At 44.3% G+C, this 10,562-nt stretch overlaps 1 protein-coding gene across 1 annotated transcript; it reads left to right on the forward strand.

Annotated features, from left to right (window-relative positions):
• Positions 1-4,490: 4,490 nt before the first annotated feature.
• Positions 4,491-7,284, forward strand: LOC148683236 (uncharacterized). Its single transcript, XM_088659625.1, has one exon. It carries the CDS (start codon positions 4,882-4,884, stop codon positions 5,992-5,994), a length of 1,113 nt encoding a protein of 370 aa, XP_088515751.1. The 5' UTR covers positions 4,491-4,881; the 3' UTR covers positions 5,995-7,284.
• Positions 7,285-10,562: the final 3,278 nt, after the last annotated feature.

The following is a 10,562-nucleotide window of genomic DNA, read 5'->3' on the forward strand; positions in this document are numbered from 1 at the left end:
GGGCGAAGACGATTCGTTTAAAAGACATTTTGTGGAGTCAGAGAGTTGGAAGGGACCCTGAGGGTCATCCAGTCCAACGCCGGAAGCCACAGATTTGTGAAAACACTTTTAATGGGGAGAAATGTAATTTCATTTTAAAAACAGGATAAAACCCAAATATGATGCCGTTCAGTGTTTTGGCATTTGATGTCCACGCCGCTTAGACACTTTTGCATTCATGGGCCAGAACAATCCTGGTTGGGTGAGAACAGGCATCTTTGGAAATAATTAGGTAGAAAATGCAGGTGGGCAACTCCGAACTTCCCCCACCCTGCAGGCGTTGAAAGAGAGGAAAGGCAAACTGAATGCTTAAGGAAGGCACCTCCTGGGTGGGAATATTGCTGAGGCTACAGCATGCCCCGTAAGATGGATTTGGGGCCAAGAGATTCCTCCGTTTCGAGGGACAGGAGACTTCGCTGCCCCTCTGCTCTATTTTCTCATCTAGGGCATCACTGCTGCTATTTCCCAGCCAATGCTGCCACCTAGAGACCAGCAAAAGGGGCTGCAGCCTCCTTGGCCAAATTGAGCTGCAGTGCCCCTCTCTGGCCACTCTTGCAGGAGGCGCTGTAGAGCCACAAACAATCAAGCCTTCAGCCTGTATAGCACACACACACACACACACACAGAGAGAGAGACTCTGCCCCAGGCCAGACTGGCCATTCAGGATCCGGATCCTTTCCCCCCACACTCTCTTGCCAACACTTCTCAGGAGTGCAGGAAAGCTGCTTTATACTGAGCTCCATTGCCTCACCTAGCCCAGTGCTGCCCACACTGAACGGCAGCAGTTATCCAGGGTTGCAGCCAGGGAGCATTCTCGGCTGCAACCCTGAAGATGCTGCCAGTGGGGATTGAAGCTGGGACCTTCTGCATGCCCAGCAGGTACTCTGTCCCTGAGTTATGTCTCTTCCTGTTTACGTCAGCCCTTTATACAGAAGCATGAGGACTAGCACCTTTCTTTTTTAGGGGGACAGAGGAAGTTGCCTTCTAGTGAGCCAGACCTCTACTTGGAGGTATGCCTTCAGGGACTGGACCTTCTGTGCACCAAGCTGCAGCTCATTCCGCAAAGGCTCAGATTCTGCTGCCACCAATTCCTTTCTTGGGATGGCTCCCCTCCCTCCCTCCCTCCCTCCCTCCCTCCCTCCCTCCCTCCCCTCCTAGCTTACCGAAGCCTTGTTCATCTCCTCTGCAGTAGCCCCCCTGCAAAGAAAAAAAGATGGAGCTGCATTTCCTAATTAACACCTTGCTTCCTTATGCCTCAACAGTACCCGTTTCCCAGACAACCATGTTTTATGGTAAACCACCCTCTTCTCCTTTTTGTTTTGTTTCTGTCTGGGCTTTTGGGGAAATGCCTTGGGGGGGGGGGAATTGGTTAGGAGGAGTTGCTGGAGAGAGTTGTTGAGCCCTCAGGGGTCCAGCTCCTCTCTAGGGCAGGGGTCAGCAAACTTTTTCAGCAGGGGGCCGGTCCACTGTCCCTCAGACCTTGTAGGGGACCGGACTATATTTTGAAAAATATATATGAATGAATTCCTATGCCCCACAAATAACCCAGAGATGCATTTTAAATAAAAGGACACATTCTACTCATGCTGATTCCTGGACCGTCCGCGGGCCGGATTTAGAAGGTGATTGGGCCACATCCGGCCCCCGGGCCTTAGTTTGGGGACCCCTGCTAGGGCATCAACACAGGCTCAGGTAGTGAACTGGTCATAATTTTGAAGTAGGGTGGAGGGCAAAATGATCTATTTATGAAAAATATAGACCACTATTTTGTTAATGCAGTTTCCAACAAAAATGCATGGAACCATACAGTTACAAACAGGCGTCAATTAAACATGGAAGGGTCTCTTAATTGCTTGCATAGGCCTGGCAGAATAGGAAAGTTTTCAACAAGTGTTTAAAAGTTAGAAGGTGCCTATTGATTCTCCAGTTGTGGAGAGTTCTGCAGGGCTGGGCCAACGACACTCAAGGCTCAGTTCCTCATAGATTCATGGAAAGACCAAAGCCTGTGGATGATCTCAGTGATGGAGCTGCGATACAAGGGTTCAGACTGTCCCCGCAGTACCCTGGACCTAAGATGCTCAGGGCTTTGTGAATTAATGTCTCTTGAGAATGGATTTCCTTGCAAAGCACAAGGCAAAAAAAGTCTCTACAACTTTCTACAGACCTTGGGTGGTTTTGATTTCATTTTAGCGATACAGCATACAGCTCCCGGGAGCCAGGGCAGCATTGCAATTGCCCGGGGGGACAGAAGAAAACGAAATGAAAACAATTTACGTATCGGAATCGGATTACCCAATCTGAAATTATATTACGAAGCGGCTTGTCTTGCATGGTTAAAAGAATGGTTTTTGCTTCAAAGAACAAGTGTACTGGATTTAGAGGGATTTGACTTAAGGTTCGTAAGGCACGCCTATTTAAATTATGACAAAACCAGGGTACATAGGGGGTTTACTAACCACATAATAAGAGGCTCTCTCTATAAGGTGTGGGAGAAATATAAAAACCTACTGGAGCCAAAAACTCCACTTTGGATTTCACCGGTGAAGGCCAAAGCCGTAAAGAAAAAAAACACAAAGGAAAAATGGGATCACTGCTGAGATGGGACGGTGAGCAAATCAAAATAAAGGGATATGAAGAAATTAAAAACAAATTATTGAGTTGGTTAGATTATCATCAATTAAACAAAGTCTTTAAAGAGGATAAAAAGAAAGGATTTGGGACTTCCGGCGAGGAAAAATGGCGGGCGCCACGGCGCCACGGAGCTCCTGAAGGCGGCCGAAGTGTTTGCGCTGCCCAAACGGCTCCTGAGCCGCCGAGATCGCCGCTGCTGTCGCGTGAGTGCCGAGGGGTGTCCAGTGGACTGGCCGAGAGATCGCCCCCCCACTCTAGCGCACGCGGCAGATTAAAATCGAGGGCGCCCGACCGACCGTCAACTGTTAATTAGGTGGAACCCCAGAGCCCAGAGGCCTGGGATTTCCCACCTTGCGACACGCCGGGACCTCAAACAGAAAAGAAAAGAAAAGGAGCCATTAACAGCCCCGACCTTTTTGCTGTCGCTGCCGCCACCACTGCCATCGCGCTAGATCTGAAGAGGGAGAAGAGCCCCTTGGAAAGTGGAGCCCCGGACCTGCCATCCTTCCTCCCTGCTGCTGCTGCGCTGCCGCACCGAGGTCGCCCAGCTGCTCGGAGCCCCGGGTCCGGGGAGACCCAAGGGCTAGCGGGGGGTGCGGGGGGAAGGAGAGAGGTCCTAACATAGCTGTCCCGTCGCCGAGCAGCCGCCGCTACCGCCGCTACAGCTGCCGATACCCGGGAGAGGTAGGACGGACTGAGGCCGCGAGGTGACACGCAACTAGGCCTAGGCCCGACCTGAGCCCACTTTCCCGCCGTCTAGCGTGCCAGGAGCCCAGAGGGAGGCCCATTGGAAAGGCCTCGATTTTCCTATATTTTTCAATATTTTTTTTTTCTCTCTCTATATATAATATATATATAGTATTGGTTTTTTTAAACAATATATATATATATAATAATAATAATTTATTTTATTTTTTGATTGAATTATTTTTTAAAAAATTTTTTTTAAAAAAAAGATAAATAAATAAATATTTTTTTTCCTAGATTTTATTTGTAATATATATTTAAATATTTTTATAAGTTATATATATACTTCTCTTTTCTCCTTTTTCCCCTTTTTATAAAAAATTTTTTCCCCTATAAAAATAATAAATAGAAATATATATTTTTTCCTTCTCTTCCCCCCCTTTTTTTTAAAAAAAATATATTATTATTATTAATAATAATTTATTTAATTGTTTTCTTTAACCTATATCTTAGTATTATTACCATTTACCCCCTCCACCTTCCACCCACTCTTTGCATACACTTCAATCCTTTAAAAAATAACAAAACAAAGACAATACCAACGTCTTCTCCCCCCCCAAGTTCCCAGTCCTTTTACTACGTTTTTACCTTTTTAAAGCTGTTGTTCTACCCTTCCTAACCTTTTTTACCTTAGCTTCATATTATTCCTTCTTCTTCACTGCATAATACTCCTTAAAACCCTCCCCAGACACTTAACCCTCCCTACATAGCCTCTCCTTATTTTTACCTTCCATTCCACTTGTTACTTCCCACCCCCACCTTTGTCTTCTGTTCTTTCTCTCTCTTTCCTTTTCGGTCCCTTCTCCCCCCCCCTTTCTTTTCTTTTCTTTTCTTTTTTTCTTTTTAAATCGAACCCCTACATCTAGTCTGTTTATCAACTTGTCTCCAATAGGGAAACCTTTCCTCCCATCTATCACCTCCCTCTACAACAAACAGCCCTATTTTACCTTTATCTTATTCCCCTCATTCCAATACATAAACCTTCCCCTTAAACCCCTTCCCAGTCACTCAATTTCCCCTTTAATCATCTCTTCCCTATCTCCCCCTCCTACCTCACTTCTCACCCCCCCCACCCCTACTCTTGCTTTATACCTTCTTTGCTTGCTGGAGTACTCTTTTGCTCGTCTCTGAATTGAACCCCCCCCTTTCTTCTTTTTTCTTTCTTTTCCCCACCTGTTTGTTTGTCTGCTCTCACCTGTTTTTTGTTTTTTGTTTTTTGTCTATCTGTCCATTGGTCTACCCGCCTCTCTGAGTACCTGACCACCGCTTTGACAGCACTGTTGAGGCGAACACGACAACCTCAGAGAAGTCTTTATAACATTGCCAAGGCATGACACAAATGATTGCCTAAACTGAACGCTCTGCAGAAGCCACCAGTCAACAACGCCTGATTAATCCATTATCCAACACCCAGAAATCATCATCGCCATAACTTCTAATCGCAACACGTCCCACTCCAAGAGAATGCCAAACAAACCTCAAACCAAAAACGTCAAGGAGATGAAGGTGTCACCAACTAAAAAGATGACAAAAAACACTGAGACCGCAACACCTCCTCAAAATGATGAAATATTACAACACCTAAGAGAAATGGAAGAGAGGATGACAAGTAAATTGGAAGCTGCAGTGGAAAACGCAACGACCCCTATACAGCTACTAATCAGCAATCTTACCTCCAGAGTGGAAGCTCTAGAAAAGAAGAATCAACTGCAAGAAAGAACAATAGAGCAATACCGGGATGAAACCACACGCATGAATGAGAAATTGTGCGAACTGGAAAGAGAAAACGAAGAACTGAGAATTAAACAAGCAGACATCGAAGACCGAAACAGACGCTGCAATATCCGCTTCCGCAACTTCCCAGAAAAAGCTGAGGAGAAAAGCCCAGCAGACCTAATTGTGAGCTGGTTGAAAGATACAATCCCAAATCTGACACTCGAGGTATCCGATCTGGAAAGGGCACACAGAGCTCTAAAACCTCTGCCAAAACCTGGTGCCCACCCAAGAGACATCATAGTGTGCTTTTCACGCTACAGAAAAAAGGAGGAGATATGGAACAGCCTCAGGAACTCAACCAACCTCCGATACAAAGACAATTCCATATTGGTCCTGCAAGATCTATCCCAGGACACCCTAAATCGGAGGAAAAGCCTACGTCCGTACACTCAGCTTCTTCAGCAGAAAGGGATTCGGTACCGTTGGGGCTTTCCCTTCCGTCTCATCGTGGCAACCGATACAACGCAATACATGGCTACCAACGAAACGGAAACCCAACAACTATTGAGGAACCTTGGGCTCGACCCTCCATTGAACCAGCAACAGAAAGACTTACCAAGTGACAGCCGAGATCAAGAAAATGGAACAACAGTACATGAATGGATGGAAGTAAAGAGGGGAAAGAGACAACAGAAGCAATACGTCAAGACTCGCCGATTCAATCATCTACCATCGCGCACAAAATCATTCTACCGAACATTCTCCACAGGACGCCAAACCATGATCAACCGACCCAAAACATCACTGAAGAACAACCCTACTACTACTACTGCTACTACAACAACAACCATAGCTGAATGAGGCAACTGGAAAACATCTCGAACTGCAAGACTGGTGATTCCCCTCCCCCCCTCCCCATAGGCCTTGAACATAACTAACATCATCAATATCCCCCCCAACACCACCCCTCCATAGAACCTACCCCCATCCCAACCCCACCCCAACACCAGTCCAGATAACCTCAATCACATTCCCCATCAACCACAACCCATATCTCCAGTATCCCTTTCATACCAAACAAGAGAAAAACAACTCCCCCAACATCCATAACACAACTCACTATCAGGCTAAAACATGATACCTATTCAACAACATGGTGGCACCAGAGCGCGCCAACACATACACACACTCTAACACATCAGTGATGTTGCTATTAACATTGGCAACATTGCTCACGAACCTTATACCTGACGCTACCATTATAAAACCACTCTACACTGTCTCGCTGATCACCCCCTGTCACAAACGACAAAGGGGAAGGCCTGTCCTTGAGTACAGCCCTTCACATCAGCCGAGACCAAGGACCAACCGGCTAATCGCCAAAAGGTCCAAAATACCCCAAACGAACACCTATATGACTACATATAGGAAACCCTCTATAACTTACCTCCCACTCTTTAACCCGATTCTAATTCTGATCCCATTGAACCCCCACCTGCCACATCATAAGTCAGCGCAACTCCAATGGTTCAATACACGACACGAAGTGAGGGACATAGGACAACCCAAACGGGTTGGCAAGGAACCATCCTACAGAATAAATAAACAAGATGGCTAGCTTAAAAGCAATCACACTAAATGTGAGGGGGCTGGGAAACCCAATCAAGAGAAAACGTATCACCTCATACATAAATACCATGAAACCACACATCACCTTCCTACAAGAAATACACAACCCACCCAAAGGGAACAAACTCCTGAATGACCCTCGTTTTAGTCAACAATGGGTAGCACAAGGCTCAGGAAAGGCCCGCGGAGTAGCTGTAATAATTAGTAGGGACTTAAATTTCAACGCCACAACAGTCCTAAAGGACAAAAAAGGTAGATTCATTTTCATTAAAGGAATACTAGATGGCAAAATTAAACTGACAATCGGCTCATTATATGGCCCTAACTCGAGACAACTTGAATTCTTTCAAAAAACACTAAACAAGTTCCTTTCTTTCTCTGAGGGGGAAGCAATTCTAGGAGGCGACCTTAACTTAAATATTAAGGGCATAACTCTGGAAAACACACATCCTGTAAACTCACAGGCAACCCTCCTCAACCCTCCCTCCCAAACAACTAAGGCTTCTTACAAGTTACTAAAAATGTTAAAAAACAGGGGTCTTTATGACATTTGGGGCGAACACAACCCGGGAGACATCACCCACACATTCCAGTCCGGACGTCATGGTACAACGTCCAGACTGGACAGCATCCTGCTCACACAGGGTCTGATCCCCTTGGTAGAATCAACAAACATAGGCAGCATCAAAATCACAGATCATGCCCCAGTAGAAGTCACTGTTAAAATAGGTGAAGAAACGCAAACTACTCCATCATGGTCTTTCAGTCCCATTCTAACCACAAACACCCAAATTAGAGCAAGTATCACAAAAACTCTCCAAAACTATTTTAAGGAGAATGATGTAGACAATATAAATACCCCCCTCTTATGGGACGCTATGAAAGCGGTGACCAGAGGAGTTTGCATAAAAGAGAAAGCACTCCTTAAAAAACAAACCTCTTCAAAAATTAACAAAATAGAACAAGACATCACTGCCCTCTCATCACGTTACAAACAAACAGGTTCCAAAAAACTACTTAAACTTCTAGAACAAAAGAGAAGAGAATTAGACTCCTTAGAAATCAACAAAACAATGATCAATATTTTATATTCTAAACAGCGCTTCTATGAGTATGAAGGGAAAAACTCCAGACTATTAGCAAATAGATGCAGGAAAAAAGCACTTAAAACAAGAATACACTGCATCGCCAAAAAAGACGGCAACGTGACATTTTCCCCGAAAGAAATAACCTCTGAATTTGCAGAATTCTACTCCAATCTGTACACTTCTCACAACCCAACTGAGGAGGGAATTAGAAAATTCCTGGCAGAACTGACCATGCCCACCTTAACCAACGAGGAACAGGAATTTATGGACAGCCCTATCACCCCTGAGGAAATAGATACGGTCCTTAAAAACTTGAAACCACATAAAGCCCCGGGCCCAGACGGCTTCACGGCAGAATTCTATAAAAAATTCAAAGAACCCCTGATGCCCTACATGATACGCCTATTCAATGATATCATGAAAGGGGGGCTCATTCCCAAAACATGGAATCAATCTAAAATAGTCTCCATCCCAAAACCATTAAAGGACAACCTCAAAGTAGAATCTTACCGCCCAATTTCATTAATAAATCAGGATTACAAGATATTCACATCAATATTGGCCAATCGTTTAAAAATCTTTCTAGGCAATTTAATAGTCCCAGACCAGACTGGCTTCGTCCCTGGTCGCAATATTACAGACCCCATCAGGAAACTACTAAACTTAATCAACCACAGTAAGGCAACTAAACTTCCACTGACAATTATGTCCCTAGATATCCTCAAAGCTTTTGATTGCTTGGAGTGGAAATACTTATTAGCAGTACTAACTAACATGAAATTTGGCCCCAACTTCCTACAAATCCTCAAACAAATATATTCCCAAGCCTCAGCAAAATGCAGAATTAATAATATGGACTCAAACACCATAGCAATTCAAAGAGGCACAAAACAAGGATGCCCGCTGTCTCCATTCCTATTCATCCTAGCCTTGGAGCCCCTAGCAATCCGAATCCGAGCAGCCACAGACATCAAGGGAGTGGAAATAAAAGGCAAAAATTATAAATTAGGGCTCTTTGCAGATGACCTGATGGTCACAACATCAGACCCATTAAATACAGCAACCTCCCTAATCAGAGAACTCAACACATTTGCAATGGTGTCGGGCCTACAGGTAAACTTTGGAAAATCAGAAGCCATGTGCTTCAACACCCCTCCCCATATCCAAAAAGAACTTACTAATATCACCAAAATAAAACTTTGTCATACCAAATTCAGATATCTAGGGGTACAAATAACCAAGAACCTCAATAAATTATACCTCCATAATTACAAGCCCATGTGGCGACAAATAAACAAAGACCTAAAGAAATGGGACAGTATGAGTTTCACTCTTTCAGACAGAATAGCCATCGTCAAAATGGTCACCCTCCCAAAACTGACATACTTATTCCAAACCCTCCCAATCTGGATCCCCCCAACCCAACTTCGCAAATGGCAGGGAAAATTACATTCTTTTATTTTCTCACATAAAAAACCAAGGATTGGCACCAAATACCTTCACCTCCCCACCTCAGTAGGAGGATGGGGAATCCCCAACATAGAAACATACTACAACGCCAACCAAATACGCCATATAATCCCATATATACTACAAGACGAGACAAAACAATGGGTACATCTGGAGAGGGACTCAATTGAAAATATCTGCACCACAGCATATCCATTTCTCCCAAACAAATTAAGGAAGATTCCCACAACACTCAACAGATACACACAAACCATGTTCAAAGCATGGAAAGCAGAAACTAGTAAACTATCTCCATCCCCATCCCCATTAATTCCCCTGGCTTACCATCCCTTGTTCCATCATGCAGCACAAAACCTCCAGATGAAGACCTGGCAAACCAAAGGTTTACATCGCTTAATAGACTTTTATAAAGACAACAAACCTTTGTCACCACAAGAAATACAGGACAAACTAGAAGACATCCCAATGTCCTGGTTAGCACAACATCAACTACATGCCTTTCTGAACAATCCAACTGTAAAACCAGCAGCAACTAGACCCCTGACAGCTTTCGAAAGCCTCCTCCAATTGCCAAAAGGACACGGAAAAGGGATGGTATCTGCAATTTACAAGATACTGATTCAGAATCCCATAGATCCCCTGGACAAGATAAAACGACAATGGGAGGATGACATAGGATATGAAATCAACCCTACCCAATGGACTAAAATGTGGTCGAAACCCCCTTTCAAATCTATATCAATGAAAAGAAAAGAACTCTCATTGAAACTAACTCACAGATGGTACCTGACTCCACGAAAATTATCACTAATACGATCAGGAATCTCATCAAAATGTTGGAGAGGATGCACTTCCACAGGCACGTACCTCCACATGTGGTGGGAGTGCCCTAAAATTCAATCATTCTGGAAGATATCCATGCAAGAAATTTGTAACATAACTAAGCAAGTGCTAGAAATTACCCCAGAATTGGTTTTACTAAATATCTTTCAAGATAACAACGCTCACGCAAATCATAAAGAACTTATAATCCATCTGTTGTCAGCAACCAGAAGCATCATAGCCAGGCACTGGAGGGACTTATCGGGAGTGGGCTTGGACCAATGGTACCAAGTTGTATGGGAAACAGCCCTGCTAGAAAAACTGACCAGTAAGCTGAAACTGACACGGGGACAAACAGAAGAAGACACCTTCACCCCAGTATGGTTCCCCTTCATCACTTATACAACCCAACAGGACAAT

This window comes from Zootoca vivipara, chromosome 16, assembly GCF_965207765.1.
Source record: "Zootoca vivipara chromosome 16, rZooViv2.hap1.1, whole genome shotgun sequence".
In the NCBI taxonomy this organism is placed as follows: Eukaryota; Metazoa; Chordata; class Lepidosauria; order Squamata; family Lacertidae; genus Zootoca; species Zootoca vivipara.